The following is a 22370-nucleotide window of genomic DNA, read 5'->3' on the forward strand; positions in this document are numbered from 1 at the left end:
TTATGGATGAAGCTGGGTGCCTCCAACGTACTCTGCAACTTCACCCAATCAAAATGTTTTCCAGTGTAGAGCAATGTGCTGTGATTGGCTGATAACAGTTAATGCCTGACAGCACCACCAACTGTGGGGTTCAGAGAGCCACACTCTTCCATCAATACTTATATAGCTTTAAATTAAATCCTAATTTAAGGGATGCTGACAGTCCATGAACAACACCCTTGTGTCTTTTTTCATGGAGTAAAATTGATATAAAGATCGTTCATGCAGCAATCCAGGTTAACACTTTTACCCAGAGTTCTCTTGGGAGCAGTAGTCTCTTACAGTCATGTCTTTACCCACTCTTTATGAATGCCTTATGGAGGAACACCAGCATTCTTACCTGGGGGACCCTGGAGCTTGGCTTTCTTAACTGAAACAGAAGGAAAGAAGAAAAGCAGGTCAGTGAGGCTGGACATGGATACTGGCATAGAATAGACTCTTTTGGTAAGTTCAAACATGAAACGGCTACATTCTCAAAGCAATCTCCTTATTCCCTATGCCTCAAGTACCACTACTGACTCAAAAATGAACGATTTGACTGGTGACACTTGCAATGTGGACACCGCACCAGCAGCAGACACTGGGTGGATCGTGGTCAGCCAGGATTATTCATATTTATCATTCCGACAGTGCAATTCAACATTTCTTGAACTATGAAATATGTAGTAATATAAACTATGTAATAATTAATGCGCAGGCCACATCGTTTAACCTCCATTCTCCACCCTGACATCCCCCCATCTTTACAGACTCAAGGCTACAGAGCTGCAGAGCCCAAACTTACAAAGAGTTCCCTGAGCCTGTAAATCATTCATCTTTAAATGGATGGAGCAAAATGTGCTGGCAGGGAACAGAACTGTAAATGTTTCATGAAGGTCTGTGCACCTCACCCAGGGCGCAGTGGCCCCTGTGTAGGAACAATTAAAAAGGCAGCGGCGTGGAACAGCAGTTAGAGGTGCGCAGAGGTGGTGTGGGATAAAAAAAATAAATAAATAAAACAATTTACGTCAATCATGGATCACAGGATGTGTTAGATGTAAAACTGGGAGCACTGCAAGCTGCTCCTGAAACAGGCACCAGTTAGCCAAGTATACTAACAGCTAACCACTAAAGTAACACAGTAAGTGCTTTGAATTATAGGGTCATATCATATGAAAGGAGTTGTATATGCTCTTTTTAATGACATTTTGTAGTACCACATATCAAAAACCAGAAATGGGTTTTTTTAGCATGTTACAATTTACATATCATACAAAACAGCTGCTATGTAATGTAACTCAAAACCTATAAGTAGACCTTGACTTTGATAGCTCAAAACCACAACGCCTATCAAACCTAACTAATATTTAATACAGGTTTATTTAATACTAAACTAACTTCCTCAAATTCAACCTCCTATCCAAGCTAAAAATACAGGATATTAGACTCGATGCTGAAGTATCACTCTCAATCACTGAAATATTCCCTTCATATCATACCATGTCATTCCACACCCAGCTTTGCTGTCAGGTGTGCAGACACCAGGAACTGCAATAAGTATGAGGCTGAGGGGAAAACTCAGCAGAAGCCTCAGCCTGAATAAGCTCCGCCTTTCCAGCTGTACCACAGACCCACTGGCAGGTGCAGAGACAAACAGGCTTTGATATGAGCTTGATCGGAACATCTCAGCAAGAGAGCTGTGTGAAATGTAGATCAGTCAATACCCCCCCCCCCCCCCCCCCCCAAACTCCCCACCAACTCATCACTCAACCCCCCCCCCCCCCCCCCCCCTCCACCCCCGTTTCCTTCCAACTCCTTACAGCTTTGTCCAAGACAGCTTTCAGCACCGGGAGACATCCTGTAAGCAAAGGATGCAAGCCTTTCTCTTTTTCACTTCCTTTTCAGTAGACCCAGCCGTTTAAGCTTCATTTGCATGTGTGTGTGTGTGCTCGCTTGCCTTTGAATATGTGCATGTCTGTATGTGTGTGTCTGTGCAGGCATGTGTGCTTAAGGTTTTTTCAAAAGATGGCTCTCTTTTGTTAGACACAGCTCCCCTATTGATAATTTTACATACTTGTGACAAAGCACTGAAGTTAACCTGTTACACATTAATGTATACTCTATTGATATGCTGTTAAATTTGTTTTTTGTTTTTTGTTTTTTTTTTTACAGATCTTTGTGTGTTTTCTTCAGCAGACTGGTGATCTAAAGATGCACCAGACAGCTGGTCGCTGTAGCAATTTACTTCACACTATCATTTTCACACTTTGGAGAGAGAAGGAGCCATCGCAGCCAAGACTGTGCAGCCAATACTGCGAATACATATGCATAACTGAAGTTTAAATTTTTTACATTTCGCAAGGGAGTCCATCAAACGCCTCAGCCGAAACCTGGCCACAGGCTCCCAGCGTTCTATGCAAGAGTGATATAACAGGGGGTGTTCATTAAAAACTAAGAGGTTCTGAAATATACATTCAATGAACATCAGTATTTAACCTATTCAGTCTGTACTTCTAAAACTCACTCTGACAGACAATTCCAGTGCATTCTCATGGCCGCTGACACCGTAGAATTGTCTTCAATAAACTCCAACACAACACTCCTCAATATTGCCCATTCCTGACCCAAAGTTTCACTTTTTGCAGGCATGTGGCCACTACATCCAAATATTAAAGAAATCTATTTACAGCTCATCCCACCATGGCTTGGTGTTCCATGAGAATTGATCTCAAGAATCAATAAAAGAGTGTAAAGCCATTAACTGAGACTAGAGAAGATCAATTTTCTGGTAGACCCCTGTTAGTAGCTAGTTCCCCGGTTCTGCCTAACAATGAAGAGCTGGTTCTGGCCCCCTTTTAGGTCTTGCAACCAACTCTCAGACAGCGTTTCAGTTTTGCCTGGCTCATCTCTGCTGACCACTTTACCCGTATCCATCCTCTCCTCCATAAATACTGACTCAAAATCAAAATGTCTCTCACTTCAACACTCCATGCACGCAATAAACAGGAACTGTGTGACTTTACAGGTTCAGCTTTCTTTGTCATTGGCAGTGTTTTTTCACTCTCTACGTAGCCTTAAACATGGCACAAATCGCTTTTAAAGAAAGTACTCCACTGAATATCGAATGTCTTTTGCACATTTCACAATGACTAAGTGAACCATTGCTTCCTTCTGGCTGATTAATTTCATGTGGTAATCAAACCATCTTTGCTTACATAAAGTACAGGCATTGAGCAGTGTCACTAAAGTCAGCCATATGGGGAAATTTTCAGTTGTCCTTAAAATGAAGACCAGTGTCAGCACAGTGTGGGACCATGACATACATGCTCTCATTTAGACAGCAAATTTCCACAGCCAGAGATTAAATACCTTGTGGTTTAAAAGAGCAAAAACCTATATCTTTATCCACAGACGTTCAGGGCAACCAGACTGTTGCTCTACCAAAGGGCAACAGGACTGATTACCTACCAACTGGAATTAGGCCTGGGGGGCTTTACAAAACACAACAAAACTGTGGGCTCAACATGTGGCCAAAAGGACTCCAGGCTAAAGCAGGCAGCAGCAGGACTGCAGGCCGCCGTTCACGAGAAGCAGCGGGTGGCCCCACGCGACCTGCTTGTGCTTCACATCGGCCAGCGATCAGTGGATGACCGGTAATGACCATGCGAGTACAGGGGGGACAGCCTGTCCTCCAGCGCGCAGAGGAAGACCCACGCTGACGCAAGGGCCTGCTCTCCCGGCTGCTCAATATTCACCAGCCTCCCTGCAGCCGAATCCCACCTGCCCACGTCTCAATGTCACTGCTCCAGGCCGGGGAGAACACCTTCCAACGTGTCATTTCCCACCCTTTCCTTTGTTTGTTATAAATAGCCAGGTACTGGCTATAAGGTTGTGACTGGATTACTGCAAAAAATCAGAGGCTAGAACACAAAGGGGGAGGTGACCACTATCAATAATGGACTTTTAGGTTTTACAGTCTGCTCTCAGCAGAGGGGAGTGTTGTGGATGATTATACGTTTCCCTGGCTCACCACTGCCTCTGCTGACTATAAAGCGACACCAGTTTTATTCAGAACAGGGGTTGGGGGTCATTTGCAACAGAACTGTTCATGCTGTCCCTTGCTGTTTCACAATGCACTTTTGGTGTCTGAGAGACTCCCGTAGCTGAGGAAATCAAAAAAGATCTCACCGTGTGTGATGCTACTCAGTTACAATGTATGTGACCTAAAACTCTCCAGCATAACTACACAAAATAACTACCATGCATACACACGCAACAGTGCACAAGAGTTAAATTACGGTCCAAACATCAGTCATTTTCTTGACCTCAAAAATAACTATTGGGAAAATGAGATTCCCTGACCAAAGGCCAGTTGTTTCCTTTGGCACCAACTGCCTCTTCCACAGGTCAGCTGAGTTTCAGTATTACTAGGCTGGTTCAACTCAGCTTCACTGAATGGACAAAAAAAAAACAAAAGCAAAAGGAAAGGTGCTGCAACTCCCAGAATGCTCTGCTCCATGCCCCAGTCTGTGGAGAGACACAGGCACCCACCCCTCCAGTAAAGACCTGCCACTCAGTTCACCATACTCCCTGATAAGATGTCCCGTCAAACTCAGGACTCTCGTGAAAAAAGTGACAGCCGAGATGACGAGCTCTTCACGGACTCTTAGCATCTTGTCATGAAAGTCCCAGGGGTGCAGTTTCAGCTTGGCAAAGAGAGAGAGGAGCGGCGTGCGACAGGAGAGGGGAACGGAGCTCAGGAAGGGAGAGGAGAAGAGAGGAAAGTGTGGCAGACAATAAGAGAATCCAGCTGAAAATCAGAACAGAGAAAGGCCTGTGATGCTGAGAGGGAGACTTAGCATCTGATGCAAAAAAAAAAAAAAAAAATTCCACCACCTCAAGACAGAAGATCGTGTGCCTTTCGCTTCCAACGCTGGCAAACGCCATGTCCAACCGTTCATGTACACAAAGTTAATTTCTGGTGCAATTTTTCATTAGTGTTTGCTCACCTGGCGAAAGGCACACCTGGTTGACACAGAGCAGAGTTTGGCTGGCACAGCAATGGGATTAACTGAAAGCTTTCATACACTCTCCCCCTGCGTCATAGGCCTGGCACCCGAGCCATTTGGATTCAGCTGTATTTTTCCAGTGTACTGTATATCCATAGTGCCCCCAAGCACTGATTTCAGATCTGCTTAAGATTTTTGCGCTAAGTGGTAAAGGGTTAGGAGTAAAGCAACATGAAGTGATTCTGGATTGGTCCTGGAGGGTGAGGCATGGTCTTTCTTTTCATTTAGCAATGACATACATTTTCAATACAATGACAATTACTCTGCAAAACTTTAAAAAAATCAGACTGCCATTGCAATCATGTGTATATACCCAATTCTTCCTTTAAGAAACTCTGATTCAGTCATTTTAAAGATTTTTTATAGTTCTTAATTAGATGGTTATATAGGCATTTAAATATAAACTGCAGTACGCTAAAATAATCTCTTGCGCTCAGGGCTGGCTGTTTGCCTCTGAACAAAAGGGGCACCAGTTTCGCCCATGTGTCTGTCAGTTGGGTGCAGAGATGCCGACTTTGTGAGATTACCTGATGAATTGGGCCAGTTAATGCCTCCCTGGGGTCTGACATATGTGACTGGAAGAGTGGCGTGACCTCTCTAAAATCAATGCAATAGAATACCATTGCAAAAGGGTATTTTGTACGCTTAGCTTTCCTAGCTATTACAATTAAAGTCATGCAACACTCATCAGCAAATGCAGTCAGATTTCTCCAGATTGAGAAGAAAGCACCCACTGTGTTTTCATTCTGTTAAAACGCACCTTCCTGGCCGTGTTTCAGAAAGGGCCATTTCAGAAAGGGCTCATCCACCAGTTGTCATTAAATCTACTCCCTCATTCAACATAAAGAAATAAACAGTGAACAGTGAGTGGCCATTTATCACACATGCTGTTATAATCTCTACTGTAGAAAAGTGCCAGACCTCATCCCAATGGTAAGATTCTCACCAGTAAACATCCCACTACACTACATGGTATCTAGAGGTACTGATCAAGCTCACTGGATGAGAAGTGATCTTCGGTGAGTGGCTCAGTCACATCAACAAAAGGTAACTTGCTGACAAATAATCAACAGATGAGGTATAGCAATGTTCAGGATGGAGCATGGGTATTGTGGTCTAGGCTGCATTCTAATCTGATTCTACCAGGAGGAACAGGTGGATTTGGACACACACACTTGGGCACGCACACACACACACATATACACACACACATATAAATAACTTAACACATGTTAATAAGGATGCTATTGAGGGGATAAGGTTGTATGATGTATTACAACTCCTGTAAACCAGCAATCTGTTTGCTATAATTAAAATCACTCAATACTGAAGTACACAAAGGTAATGCTACCACATCAGATGCAATCAAGCCAAAAGGGCATCAGCTGCGGATGAGTGATCCTTATTCAAAATGGCACACTTGTTAATCACACACAACAAGCGTAAACAGGTTGGGGACAATTGGCAGCTTTTATCCTCCACTATTTCAAGCAGAACAGTCTCCACTAACTAGACGTCAGCTCAGAGACTATACCTCCCTGCTCTCCCCAAATGCATCACACTAATCCATTGCTGTCAAATCCCTCAAAGACCACAGGTCACTCCCAACAATGCCAGCTCTTCGACCAATCAGATTGCTCCGTACTGTATTCATAATCCTAGTGTAAATCCTGGGTCATAGGAATGGACTCCACCTCCAACGCATCTCACAGAACAGTAAACCTGGCTCCGCAACTGTGCCAGACGGCTGCTGTAAATACTTGGGTTTGAAAGAATCACAGAGCACAACACCAGCACCATGTTAAACCGTTCTGCTCTGTTAAACAGAGTGGCTTATATTCGGCATCGGCAAGCCTTGTTTCTCAGTGACAGTCCAGATCAATGCAGAGAAGAGAGACAAATAAAAGGCAGCAGTGCCAAGGCTGGTGGCTCACAATTACAGCCACTTTTAAGCAGTCACAAAAACACAGCAAACACCTAGGTAATTTAATGGTAACAGCTCTGCTATGGATTAGAGAGGGAGGTTTCAGTTGCAGTTTGCAAGCCGCAAGTACTATAGATGCTTTGTCCAACACTGAACACATTGTTCCCTGAATCAGGCTCTCTGTTAATAGGAAGAGTGAGAAGGAATGTGTGGTCCGTCCTCCCCTAACACGAACAAGACATTTTTTTCTACATCCCAAAGCAACCATCATGTGGCTGAGTAAATGGAAGTGCACTTCGTCTCCACCTATACTGTATATCAAAACACTGAACTGAACACTAATCAGTTCTGATCGCTGATGGATTGCCTTTACCTGGCGATTGCAATTTTTCTTAAGTATATATTTAAATTTTACAGACTCCCAGCCCACATTAAATGGGTTATTCTGAAAATGTTGTGAGGACACAGATCCTATGCGTATAAACAACTGCAAAGGTTTTCTCTCGCAGTATCCCTCAAGGAGCTGGCTGTTAAAAAGGACCGCCTCTTTGTTTGTTTACTGTAGTTTATTTGCTTTGATACCTGGGGATTACCTGACTAAGATGTCAAAATCCACCCCAAGCTGTGAGGTCGCCAACTCCCTTTTTAACAATCCAAGGGAAAGAGTCTGGCGTTGCAGCAGACAGCATCATTGCACAGAGGATGCCCTATATTGCACCTGTTTTAGTTCACTTTCTGAAACCCTCAACAGCTCACAACTTTGTGACATGTTCCTCCTCTATGGCACCATAGATGTCGTTTTGTGTTCATTCATCTCCTTAGGACTAAACGCCTACACAAACAATCATCTGAAAAGAGGAACCATTTTAACTGTTGAATGCTAAACCTGTTCTTTAATAACAAGGACAAATAATGAAGTACACTCTTATTCAGAGGTGAACTGAACACAAACTGTATATCTGAGCTACAATATCTAAAAAATACGGCTCTGATCCCCACCACAAAAGCTCCATATATTTTTTCTTAGTATGTTAACACAATATTTGAGCAAAAATGTCTGATATTTTCAGTATTTGAAACAATTGTCTTACAAGGCTTACAAATTCTAATATCCATAAAAGTGTAAAAATGAATAAATGTAAATGTAAAATAAAAGTGAATCATAAATAAAATGCATTCATTGTTATTGATAGTAGTTGTAGTAGTAATTGTAATTTAACAAACTCTCATTCAAATGTACTATGGAAATAGTCTATTTACCCCATTCTTAGTTTTGCATGACCTGCATGATCTTCTCACTATAAATGCACTGGTCAGGCTGTTCAGTCTCTCTGCATTACCACAATAGTCCTAGGAACTGCACAAACAGTGCATTTAGGATTTTGATGAGCAAATGCGATTCCTGGATTAAAAATGAATATTTTTTTTTGTACACAATGTCAACTTGCCCCTGAATGAGGGACAGCAGAATGAAACGGCCTACATTAGTGTTTACCGACTTAAATGTTTCGGTTTGCAACTGCTCATGCTTTCAGCCGCGGATCCGCTGATCTGAGCCCCGTACCGCAGCCTCCAAAGACATGGGGTCTTAACAGCATACGGTAGAATAGTAGGGTGAAACTCTTTGCCTCAGCAAACAACTAAAGTGGCAGAGAAATGTTGTGGTCAGCCAATACAGGATAAATCCATTGGCTGTAAAAAAAAAAAAAAAACCCTTGCAAAAAATGAGTATGATAATGTAACTGTGTGGAAGCACTCAAGTGGAAGTGGAAGAAATCCAATGATCAGTGTTCAAAAGGCACACTCAGGACATTTTTTTTTTTTCAAGCTGGGGACACAGGGACAGGTACTGCCATTTCAACATCACACAACCTCTTCCTAAACACTTGTGTTATCTCTCATATTCTCTCCTACTGAACAGAGTGATAGCATCTACAGAATATAACTATGTAGACATTCGCCAACAATACCAACAGTAGCAGTATGATGTAACCTGTCTGTAGCACTGCACATTCATTGGATAAATGTCACAGGTCAGCTGTTCTCTTTCTCCTGGTCACATGATTCCGTCCAAACTCAGAGGCCATTGACCCGTCCGATGAGAACGACGAAAAAAGATCTGACAGAAACAGGCCCCGGGGCTTGGCTTTCAAATAGGTGGATCCAATAAGCTGCTGAGGCTGTTATAATTAGTTCTAGAATCCATACATCACAAAGCAGTCCTTCTCTCAGCGCAGGCAGTGACTCTCTGAGCCACACAGACAGGGCCCACCAGAATGTTTATTAAAGTACTGCATTATGATGAAGCCGAGACAGAAGAACCCATGGAAAGTGTTGGGCACACCAGCATGTAGCCCTCACAGTGTGACAGGGGACTCGTTATGTCCAACTGAGCCTTTACCCAGGGTTTAACTTCCATATACTGTCCAAATGTGTCTTTGGTCACTTTAAGTACAACTACATAAAACCTACAAAAGCACTATATAATGGCTGCATAATGCATACTAAATAGATTGTATATGATACATGCAGGGCTGGCCCTAGCAATGTTGGTGCCCTAGGCAAAATGACACTGTTGGTGGGACTGAAAGTAACACTCATTCCTATGTAACATACAGTATGTTATATGTGATGAAGTGTGTGTACCACGCATAATGTATTATCAACGCTTAGTGCCACATTTATGCCATGTTTGTGTTGGCTCTATGTGTGCTTTGTCTAGTCGCACTTAACGTACGACGTGACCCTGCCTTTTTAAAGGGGACCTTAAAATGAATGAACGGAGAGAGGTGTTCGCTAATGCCAGCCAAGTCACGACCGCCTTCGGAGAGCGGCAGAGGTGGCCTTCGTGACCTCACGTCCTGTGACTGCGGGGCACTTCGCTAATTATTCAGGAGGGGTCAGTCAGTCATGGAAACAGTTTCCCAGTGTCTGCTCAGCTCAGACGGCAGTGTGACTTTACCACGGCTCCGCTGAGCTGTTCGGTCTGGCCCCGCGGCCATTCTCACGTAGGCTCCCCCTCCCGGATATTAGTCACCTAGACAGCACACCCCCGCTGAAACACAATCACGCACTAAAAGTAATGCGGGGGGAAACACTGTGCCGGCCTATAAACCAGCAGCCAGTAATGATGGAAACTGATGACTATCTGGTCTGAGCAGGACCCGCGGGGACGAGCCGGGAGAAAGCCTGCGCTCTGTTTAGCCGAGGACAGTTGCGGAGTAACGCTATCAGGCAGCTGTTGCCTAATCTCCAGCGATGCGCAATGGTTTGATAACATCTAATTGTGTGTACTTCTTTCCTTGAAAGTTTGTGTGTGTGTGTGTGTGTGTGTGTGGGGGGGGGGGGGGGGATATATTACATTTGCAAAATTAATAAACGATCCCAAGCGTTTCACGGATTAGCCCTTGGCAAATATCTAATTTAAGGAGTCTCTCTGGGATACTGGTGGAGGCCATGAGAGATGAGCACCTGCCTTCAGGTTCAGCAAAAAGCTTTGGCGTAGCAAGGCCAGGACTCAGTTAAAGTTCAGAGGACAGAGCATAGCAGTTAGATTGAACCTGGGCCCCAATTATTAACTGGAATGCATTAGCAATGGAGAGGAAAAGTCATTTTTTCAAAAAATGAAAAAGATGTATATATGATATAGTGCCTATTGTGTGTGTGTGCGTGTGTGTGTGTGTGTGTGTGGTACCTACATTCTAACTGTAGGTAAATCTAGACTCTTTAGCTCATTTTCTGAAAAGAAAATAAACAATGGTAAATGTCTCGCAGCTGGGGGTCAATTCCATTTCAATTTATCGACTGAAAACAATCCTGACTGAATGATGGCTGATTGATATTCATGAATTCAGTTTCAATGTATTCCCCGAACTGACCAAATTGTGCAGTGTATATAATGATATATACAAATACAGGTCTGTGGATGGTGCATTACCCTGAAAGTAACAGTGAGGGAAAGCACCAGCCTCTTCCCTCTCACTGCCCCAACCCCCATCCTGCCATCTGTCTCTCGGTCACTCCACTTCACTCCACAACTCAGAGCAACACCCCCACCCATCCAACAACTCCGGAGCGCGTTCACTTCCAATAAACAAATCCCGGTCTCCACGTCATGCTCGTAGAGTACGAGCAGCATACACACTTCCTGTAATGAAGTGATATTCACTGCCGTAATTACGGGATTGCCTCAGACCTAATGGCAAGCAGTTATGGTAAGTAGAGGCCTTCAGAGAATCATAGATTCCATTTAGGAAGCTCTTCCCTGACTTGGTGCAAAATGACACCATTTTAACACTTTTTTTTACCTTTTTGAAGCAAATAAGAACATATCCCCATCACAAAGTCAGTTAGAGATAATTAGTCCGCCATTGGCCCCAATTAATATTGCAGAAGCCTATTTAATATTTCAATTTTTGATTGGATGACATGATCCGATCTAGGATATTTTTACATCCAGCTTAACATTTATCTTGCATAACGTAGGAAGGAGTGGAAAAGATGACACATTTTGCCTATAAATCGCACATAGTTCAAACCAGGACAAAGGAAAATTGGCCGGACACACAACCGAGTCACGGAAAGTCTTACTCACCGGAGATTCTTTCAGTCCAGTATATAATTTGGACACTGGCATACTCATAATTACTGTGTGCTTAAGCAATTAGGTCAGCCCTTAGCAGCACAGGTGAGAGATGGGACTGTTATAATCTAGATCTTTACTTTCTGAAGGCTGGGAGGGCACTGCTGACATATGGCCAACCCTGATTTCAGCACCCTGGAGAGCTCCGATGATACACTGAGCTAATGGAAAGGCTCATCTAACAGATGTTTACTGTGTACAGTTCATGAGAACAGACCTCTTTATTAAAAATGAAAAGTATTCTTTCAACAATCAAAACTTAATTGAGTTAACCATTAAAAATCCTAAGACAAAACAAATATGGCAAATTAAAATGCATAAAAATAAGCTAAGAGCAGGATTACAACAATAAAATCACAGTATGTACTCGTACACAGCTAATGGCATTAACAGTTTTGGCCATAAATTTAAATTGAGTACCAAACTATGAAAGATATTATTTACCAGATAATGCATTTGTGGTGTTTAGTTATTCTCTGGTCATGATTTCCAGGAGACTGTGCAATGGTAGTCCTTGCTAATTCAGCACACCATTTTGACCATTACAATACATTGATTATTTTCTCCTTGGTTCTTAAATCCAAAAAGAGAAATTGCTTCTCCACGACCACCATAGTACATTTTCCACTGGCTGTATCTCTATGTGTCAGACCCTGCAAAGTGATTTCCATCACACTATAAACATTAACAGAACAGAAAACACAATGAACTCCCCGTAGCATCTATATATTCCGTCTCAGAAGAGTCCGAATCAGTCTTTATTGGGCAAATATGGTTTTGCACATACAAGGAATTTGACTCCGGTTCCAGTGTCTCTCATAGTGCGTTCGCACAATGATTTACCAGGTGACAACAACAAGCACCATCCAACAGCAGTGGAACAACAAACAACAGGAGTAGTGCGGGACACGTACACAGAATGGCGCAAGGATGGAATGAATGAGGGATATAAAAAATAAATATGAACAGATACTGTACAATAAATTAACAGTTACTGCGAGTTAAAGTGTACAGGAGTGCAGGCTGTGGGTCTGTACAACAATTTGTTTCACAACAGTTTGTTTCACAACAATGTTTGTTTTGATCTTGAGAAAGATTTATTTAAAATGGTTCACTGTCAGCTTTTCTTAATATGAGGAAAAGTTTAATGAAATACATGAGAAATCCGTTCCCAGTGTAAGAAGTATAGGTGAAGTCTCCTGAATATAACTCCTGATGAACGTGAAGTTTTAATGATAAAAAGACCTCTTATTTCTGTGGGCGTATTCACTGAATTGGAACGCATCAGAGCAAGAGAAGCTGAATAAATCAACCTTAAATCTATGGAAGTTTCCTGGTGCATCAACTGTGCACCAGGAAGACTGTTCACTGTTCACTGATACCTACGTACTCACTCACTCACTCGCTCGCTCACTCATATAACCACACAGTCGCACTCGCACTCGGCAATCCAAAAGCAGTAAGCTGAGGATTTGACATCACCATTGGGCACCATTTGAATATTGAATTAAGGGATTTTATCACGGCGGTGCCTTTGCAACAGGAATACTTTTGACTCGCTCAGTAAGGGTTAACCGTCAGCTCTGAGGACCATGATCCGCTGCTGTTAGCAAGCATTCGGGTCACAGGCGGCCACTGCGGCCGATCACATGACCTGATCACACGAGCCGATCACATGACCCTCGCGCGGTCACGGCCCTACGCCAGGAGGCCTGATCCCCATAATGCCGAGTCACCGCGCCGAAGAGCACCTTCCATTGCCACCGCTTCAGGAAGGACGCAGGACCGGAACTTCCTGTTGCCCAGGCCTCCGCTGTCCTGTTTACTAACTGCGCCGGAGCTGGCGGGGGGAGGAGCCCGCACTCTAACACTAAACTGCAGCGGAGGGCAACAGATGGCCAGGGGATTACACTCTGAAGCCACCCACAACACATCTCTCTCTGTCTCTCTTTTTCTATCCCCTCTCTATCTCTCCCCCCCTTTTGTCTTTTTCATGCATTTATTGGAATTTGAATTTAAATTTGTTCTTTTTTTTATTTAATTTTCATTTCGTAAATGTTGTCTCGCTGATTCATTTTTAGCTAAATTGATGAATTACAACTGACCTAAAAGTCAAGACAGGTCTCTGTCTATCTTTCAATTTCTCTCTCTAACCCCATTCATCCCTCTCTCTCTCTCTGGCAGACACCATGAGGCTTAGAGACAGACAGCTCATGATAACTGGGCAAAAGTCAGGGATGCAGAACAGGTCAAGAAAGAGCAGCTGTATGAGGACAATCAAGTGTGTGCACATTTTCATCTTGTGTGCTTCACAACCCAAAGCAGTTGACACCATAATCAGCTGATGGAGGCCATGCATAAACAAAAGCCCACTTTTCAATAATGTGATTGGCATTAATGTGAATCAATGAACACTCCAGAAAGCTGGTGAACAGACAACTCAGCACACACTCTTCAGCACTGATGTCTACACGTGTTTTTGGGGCGGGGGGGTTTGGCCCAGCATGGTGCTCCGTATAATAAGACGGATGTCCACTCCATCGCCTTCAGCACAACTCCAAAAGGTCACATGGAATTCCACGCACTGCCAAGAGCATCACCAGGGTAACGACAACCCACTGCTTAAAGCAGGGCTTGGTCTCGCACATGCTGATGCTGTATCAGAAAAACAGATGAATTTAAAAAAAGAACCAAAAACACATCTACAACTGACACACCCAAATCAAGGCTGACAAAGTAAGTAATCTAACCTCAAACTAGAAGTGCTACACTAAGCATTTACTGTAGCAGCAAAAAAGCAGCACTTTTATCTTCAGACTCCAACCTACACAAATGTTTAATATCCAGAACTTGGTGAAGTTTCAAATGGAGCGTGTGGGGGCTGGCAGCACGGCTCCACAAAACAAAAGCCATCACTTCTTTTCGGCTGTTTTCCCCCTAACTGTTTTTTAGCAGGGCTTGTTGACATCTCTCTAGGAAGAAGACGGCATGTTTCGCAGTTCCTTGTTCCTTGAAGCTGAAAGGCAGCCAACGTGAGCTCTCCCTACATCCTGGTCGCCCCGGCGCACGTGGGCGCGCAGTAACGCATGTTTGCTCATCTAGTGTTTAATGACATCCCCATGGAGACGGGCCCATCTCTGCCCAAGAACAATGGGATGCCTTCAATAGGGAAAGGGGAGGGAGTGCTGCCGTGTCCAATCACCCAGGCCGGGGGTGCGGTGCAGGTCAGCATCCCTGTAAATCACTCAACAGGATCCAGCCATTTTGGCCCTTTGGGGGTGTTCACAGGTCCACTGGACTGCATACTGGGGGGGTCTAGTTAGGGGCTAAGTGTTCCCCTGGTAGAAGAATATGGATTGATTCACAGGCTAAGAAGAATCTTTTCAAGTTGCTCCCATACCAGAATTCTGGAGTGGTGTGCAATCCAATCATGTGAAAGGTCTGCACGTGAAAAGTCTTTTTGTGCCTTTGAAATGCCAGGCAGTACTGCCAAATCAAACCCCAGGTTTCCATGTCTGAATCCACGAGCAGCTTGGGACCTTCAACAGAAATCACACTGGTATGCCCACAGTTATTTCAGTCAACTTCATTCAAACAGCGGCATCTCTTATTACTGTGGTACATTTCTCTAATGCCCATTATGGGCTGCATTTACATTTTTGATGGGACTGCACTGCACACAGGGCTTTCGAGCATTTCCTGTGGTTGAGAGACCACTGAAGCCTGCATTACCGGTAATAATTCCCTCCTCATTGTCTCATTTGAATTTCAGAAAGCTTCATTAACTTCCAAAGGCTCCACAAAGGGTCCTCAAGGGAGGACAGGACGTGTTCCAGGTGAAAGCATCTTGTTTCCCCTGGGGGTATGTTTTTTTTAGAAGCAAAACGTGAGCGCGTGCAGGTCAGTGGAGGCAGTGACTCACTTGCACCATCCTCCCTTAATGAGATCCAGGCAAACCAGGTACAAAGGGGCGTGGGTCACCACTGCCACTGAGGTGATTCCACACCAAACGGGAGGCTAAGTGGGTGTCAGGGCAAGATTCCAAAGGATGAGGAGAAGGGCCAGGAGTCACTGAGAGAGATGAGAACCAGGCCAGGAGTCAGTGGGAAAGATGCCAAGAAAGGCCAAGCTTAGGGGTGGCATGTCCAACCATCATGAAGATTTCAACAAAAGAAAGTTTGTTGATGATCAGATTTTAGATCCCACCTTTAGAACATGTTCAGAACACATTCTAACAGTGGGTCACTCGATTAATCTTTTCAGGTATGACCCCAAAACACAGTGGCATCCCCACTGCACAGCCAGAATGTTTACTTTCAGAACAGAAACTACGTTAAGGTCAGACCCAAAACCTTTGGAATCTGTTGACTTCTGCCACACTCACAAGCCAAGACATGTATGTATGTATGTATATATACATGTATATACATGATATACATGTACGTATATCTATATATTTATATGTGTGCCACATATAGTTTTGTCTAGCATGATCAAATTGAAAATATGTGATACTCTGACCCCAGCTGGTTAAATCTGCCACTTCTAACACAGAAAATTCCATCCAAGAACAAAATAACTGGGTAACAGGAAAGTGAATGATATTTTTGGTTCAAAGAAACCTGCAGGGCAAATTGAGTGGTAAATTGGCTCTCTCTTTTTTCTTCCTTTTTTGTTCAGTGAAACAATAGAGAGCATGTGTTTCAGCTAATACTGCAGCGCCCCAAGGCAAAAACAGACAATGAGAGGTGTAACAAGTACCAGTTTAGGACACAAAGGTGCAGCCAAAGAGACACACATCAAGAGCCAGATGGAGGTTGCTCAGTGGCCTTTGCCCTCGGTTTTTCATTTTAATTCATTTAATATGTGCACTGGGCCCCACTCCGCTTTGCTATATCTCACTGTCTTGCACTGCTCCACTCCCTGCTTCTCTCTGGATGGCTTTCAGTCTTGCTTGGGATCACTCTTGCAGTTCCTGTTGCCATCTCTCACTCTCTCGAGATCTCTTGCTCTACGTCTCACTCTTCATCTCACATTTTATCTGCCGTCCTGCTCTTAATATCGTCTTTTCTTTCCCTCTGTCTCACTCTCAGTCTCTACGTTTCATTCACTCTCACTCTCACTTTCGAGCTCTCTCATTTCACTTCCTGTCTCCCTGTCTTATTCTCCATCTCGTTCCATTTCAAATTCCGTTTTCCCTCCTGACCCATTTTGTCTCCACCTCACTTAATTTCATTCACTCTGTCTCACTCTCCATCTAATTTCTGTCTGTAACTCCCTGTTACTCTCACTGTCTCACAAGAGCTCCCTGTCACTGAAAAATGTAACTGGCACCTGTAGCCACACTTTCAGACAGGAGTCCTTACATGGCTTCCACATCAACAGTAAAATTCCCACACGGTTTTAAACACGACTGTATTCCTATGTAGTATATGTTGTCATCAAGACCATGGGCTCTTTTGTCATGCAACAATTTCCCTTCTGCGCAATCACCCAGCTTCTTAAGACTTCTCTCTCGTAAGAATTCATTCTGCAGCCTTGAAATCCTCAGACCCACCTAAAATCACACTGTAACAAACTCAGGTGCCGAAGCAAATCACACCAATCACAGATATCAAATGATTTTTCTCAAGTTTAGGACAGACATTAAGAATGCCTTTTTTACACAAAGATTGGCGTTTAGGCATTTATTCATTTCTGACAGGCAAAGAAAGAGTGATTCACAGTCTGGTTCCAGCCCCCATCAGTCCTGAATGATTGAACCTGTCCCTCTCCATCTTGCCACACAATAACTGGTGCACATTAGCCGAAACCACCCTATGCCAGGCTTTCCCTTACTGATTTAAGGTAATATTAACAGACCTACTTTGTAAATGCAAGAACATATTTCATTCATTTTGTCTCGGGTGTGTTTTGCATACTGTGGGTACAACCAAGTGAATCATTCTTTCATGACTTGGATTCCTTTTAATCAATAATAATTAAGCATCACATTTTCCACACTACTGGGAGTTTGCGCACATGAGAACTACTTAATATTGATTACTAAAATATGACAAAGGACAATACAATTAAAAGGTAAAAGTAAAAGTTACACTAATAAATAATCAGCGTAAGGTGCTGCATTTTGCTAATTGTTAACTGCTCCATTAGCCAATTGATAAATCGTCAACAGGAAACTCGCTCAGCACCGGTGGATGTGACCTGGAGCCCTGCCAGAACCAAAGGCATTATTAATATTTATAAATGAATATTCCGCTCCTTCGTGTGATCGTATTCCCGCCGTCCCCTCCTCTCATCCTCCAGCCACCCTCCCATCCTCCCATTTTACCCACAGAAAAACCACTAAACAAAGACATCAAAGGGAAGGACCTACAAAGTGCCCGGGCCTCGGCATCCATTTGCGGTTCAAAGCCTCGCGTGAGGGCGTCTGGCCATCTGCAGCACGAGCAGAGTCCTTACGGCGCAAAACGACTGGAAAACCGTCGCAGTTTGGGGCTTACCGGTCCTCCAGCTTGGGGATGAGCCAGTCATACTCAACTTTTTTTGTTTATACAGGGTGACATCCAAATTACCCCTTGAACACTTCGGATGAAGTGCCTTGCTTGACTGCACACTGACAGGTCTGTCTCCTGAGGAGAACGCTTTTGGCATTTCCACTTTCGACCAGTATCCAAGCCAGCACAGATTTCAGATTCATATTTCAGATAGCCCAGAAGGAAACTCTGTTCCACACCTCAGTAAGTTACATACATTTTAAAAAATTACATTACAGTTTCATCTCCCTGCATTTAACCTTCTCAATCATCATCAGAGGCTGGTAGTGGCTTGAAACCTTTTTTGTTCTTCTTCTCTCCGTAGGCCTACTTCATCATTGTGTCACACTGCAAAAGATTTTTAAAAGTTTTCAAAACTGAGTGAACAAAATCACACCACCACTGGTGCACCATGGGTCAATGCAAGAGAAGATAGGACACAGACTAAACTTGATGTTAATATGATCAGTACTTCCAATAACAAGTTAAATTTTAACTGGGCAAGTCACACAATCAGCTGATTGGAGATTCCTCTGCTTTTTGAATTAGGTTCACTCATTAGTCACGTGATTTTGGATAGCATGCCATATACTGGACATTGCCAGTGTAACAGATTTTTGTGAAAGGTCCCCAAATTCTTGCAGGCTGATTCAGACATCAGCCAAGACGAATGGAAGGCTTTCAAGTGCAAAGGTTAGGGATCGTCCATTTCTTGGAGAAGTTTGTTTCCTCAAAAGCGTGGTTTGTGAAAGCCCTTTGATGACCATGGCTGCTGAAGGCACTGGCATGCAATGAAATGCAATGGCAGAGGGCAGACTAAATCCTATTTTCCAAAGGATTTTGTTACCGTTCGGTGATTAAGCAAACATTTTGTTGTTCTACGCATTTGAATAATTGATACGTTTTAAGCCCACTGGTGAGCGCATTGTTGGCTGGTTCCAGGGCACCTTGCTTGTATTTCATGCATCACTTCCCTTGGTCCAGTCACGTCACCGTTTCAGGAAAGGTTGAAAGTGGCATCCAGGGAAGGGACAGAATAGGATAACGAACAATGTTTACCCGCCGAAATGCACTGCCAGTGTTGTGTCATGCCAAACTTGGCTAAGCACGCGCCCCACCCACAAGCCCTCCACACTTTCTCCCGCAAGGAAGGAAGTTCTGCCTCTGAAGGAAAACTTGCTGTGATAGAAAGGTCAATAAAAGCAGGAAATTCTTCACAAACAGGGAGTTTCGTGGCTTCCTTCCTCACTTGGCACTGTGCTTGGCTCACTGAAAATCTCATGTGCTGGGGAGGAAAAATAGGGAATGCTAAAGCCCACTTTAAAAACACAGGATGATACTCTGTTCCCTGGCAGACAGAAATGAGACTACAATGACTGGGAGTATGACAACAACCAACTCAGAGAAAGCGGGCAAGCTTTAGAGAGCATTTGAGCTTCTTTGAGAGGCTGAGATATAAACTGACAGCAAATGGAAGAGACAGTGATATGTCTTCCTCCCCAAGCAGCTCAGCTGTATCCTGAAGGCAAGGGGGGAAAGCGTGGCATGTTTCAATGCATGTGTCTCAATGAAGCTCTTAAACAAAATACCCCAAACAAAAAGAAGTGGCAGTGCAGCATAGTGGTAAGGAGCAGATCTCATAACCAAAAGGTTGTTGGTTCAATTCCCTGCTGGGACACAGCTGATGTATCCTTGAGGAAGGTACTTAGCCCAGAATTGCCTCAGCAAATATTCAGCTGTCTGCATGTGAACACTGTAACTATGGAAGTCACTCTGGATAAGAGCACCTGCTAGATACCAATAATGTAATGTAAAGTCAATGGACAATTGCAATCCAAACAAATCAACTTTGCATCAAGTTGTATTATTGATGTGTTGTTGTTTATGTGGCTTACCTACATATATTTTTAGGTCACTCTGGATAAGTGTTTGACAAATTTCTAAATGTACAACATTCTGCAGCTGAAATTCAGTGCTAATGTTATACAGACAATCTTTGAATGAAACATGGCTTCACCCACAACTGCAAACATCCCAACGTATATACAAAGAAGAGAAGTACAGAAGTACACCAAATGGATCCAAACCCCAAGTAAACCCTCAGGCAAAGGCAAACTTAGATTCACCTAATGCTTGCAGGCTGGTAAACTGGTTCTCTTTAAAGTCTGCCAGTCAATGCCCAATATGTGACACACAAATCCTTATTCATGCACAATATATCCCACATGCTCCACTGTTAACTCATTGCCTTGAATTTGCAAAGACTGGGCAAAGATTGCAACTACTTTTGAATTTAATCGAAGTCAGTGAAGAAAGTGAAAATGAAAGAACAAGCCATGGAATCAACACAGAAAATATAATGAGGTAATGAGCATGATAATTTCAGAATTGGTTCTCAATGGTTATGATAATAAGTGCCTCTGCACACGCAAATGCCATAGACTGTCAGTTCTGTAGCTATTCTGGGGGAAACTGGCAGAGAGGTTGAGGCTGGTCATGAGATGCATGTCAACAACATATGTTACACCCCCTTCTTTAGTCCTACACACAATTTAGACTAGCGCTAGCTAACCTGAAAGCTGTTATTATGACAAACTTTCAAAACATTTATTACAATTCTAACTGTTACGCATATCAATATTCCATATTTGAACTTATTGGGATGCTGGGATTCATTTTCAGAAGGGATGTGTCACAGAAAATGAATTTATTCATGAAGTGGGTCAAGACATTGGAAAGTCTTCAGCAAAAAAATCACAGCAGACGTTCAAAAAAAGAAAAGACGAGACAATTGTGACTCATTACAACGACAGCTTTGCGTTCAACATATCAAACTGGAGACGTCTGATATACACGCGCACATATGAACTATCGTTTGTGAACGGAACAATATGACTTTAACAGTAAAAAAGCTCTCAAATCTGTGTCTAAATCAGGACGAAAATGAAATGTATGGCTAAGCGCCTTACAGTGAGAAGGGTCGACTCTGGTGCGGAATAGTACGCATTACATCACGTATCCAAACTGCTCCAGATGCGCTTGGGGCACGGGTGAGGTTTGAGATGAACATATTTGGCGTCGTTGTCCGTTACTTTGGTTTATGCACTCCATAAGAAACATGAGCAGTTTGTGGATGTCACGGTGGTGTTTACAAGACGAGAAGATTTGCAAAATGTAAAAAGTCAAGAGTTTGTTTATTTTTGATTCAACACCACCCGAGTGAAGCTCAACTCCGGACAAGAGCTCAGGAAACGTCAAAACGTATTCACGCGTAAAACCTGGTGCAACAATTGCTATTATGACGGACTGTTCTCTAGGCAAATTACATAATCTGCCCTGATGCTTTCCCCTGTCCCCATCAGGCGATCAAACTAACATAGCCATTGTGGACGAGGGATGTGAAAAAGTGCGTTTTGATTCAGAAAGACAACGATCTATTTTGATGCGCAACATTTTAAATCAATACCTTCTTACAGTTAAGCCCATACAAGAGCAAACCACGGCCGAAAAAGTTCATTCAAGAGCCTGGCTGTTAAACCTGTAACATGCAAACTAGCTAACACTGTACAGCTTCTTAGAAAACCTCTTAAAAGTATGTTTTAGATGGAACCGACCGTCATTGCTGCTTTACTGAAAGAGAAACTCACCTCTCACGCAAAGTAGAGACATTGTCAGAGCTTTTTTCCTTCGGAAATCCTGTTGCACTTCTGAGAGTTAAATTGTGACAAAGCGCTTCAACTGAGATATATTCCATCCGCTGATAACATGGCAAACTACAGGTCCCGTCACTTTTGGTCGAGTTTTAGTCGACAATTACCGATTCGGACGGGAGGAGGGCGAGCGGAAAATACGGTTCAATACTGAGGCTTGAGGGCAGCGACTCCCCGCCTCGTAACGCCATGATGGAAAATACAGGGACTCACCTTAGGCATTATCAAGCGAAAGGGGAGGTGACAATTTAGGCGTAATTGACATCGAGCACATCCATCAAGAGCGCATAATCTTCTTGAAAGGGCGGGCATAATAATGTTTTAGCCAATGAGTAAAAACGGGGCGTAACAAGGGAGGAAACAGGTTGAAGGAACAGGTGGTGACGCACGGGGAGTTGCTGTCAGGTTGCTGGTTACTACAGTACTCGATTGACACAGATACCGAGCGATAAATTTGGAAGTCGCGCAAGT

At 43.4% G+C, this 22370-nt stretch overlaps 1 protein-coding gene across 1 annotated transcript in view; it reads right to left on the minus strand.

Annotated features, from left to right (window-relative positions):
• Positions 1 to 22002, minus strand: part of LOC118778443 (protein unc-13 homolog B-like) — an 88354-nt gene extending 66352 nt beyond the window's left edge. The window contains exons 1-2 of the mRNA XM_036529973.1: positions 21837 to 22002; positions 380 to 409 (exon numbers count right to left, since the gene is read on the minus strand). Of these exons, the coding sequence (XP_036385866.1) occupies positions 380 to 409; positions 21837 to 21858 (52 nt within the window). The 5' untranslated portion in view covers positions 21859 to 22002. The remainder of the gene's footprint in view (positions 1 to 379; positions 410 to 21836) is intronic.
• Positions 22003 to 22370: the final 368 nt, after the last annotated feature.

Source organism: Megalops cyprinoides, chromosome 5, assembly GCF_013368585.1.
Source record: "Megalops cyprinoides isolate fMegCyp1 chromosome 5, fMegCyp1.pri, whole genome shotgun sequence".
Lineage (NCBI taxonomy): Eukaryota > Metazoa > Chordata > Actinopteri > Elopiformes > Megalopidae > Megalops > Megalops cyprinoides.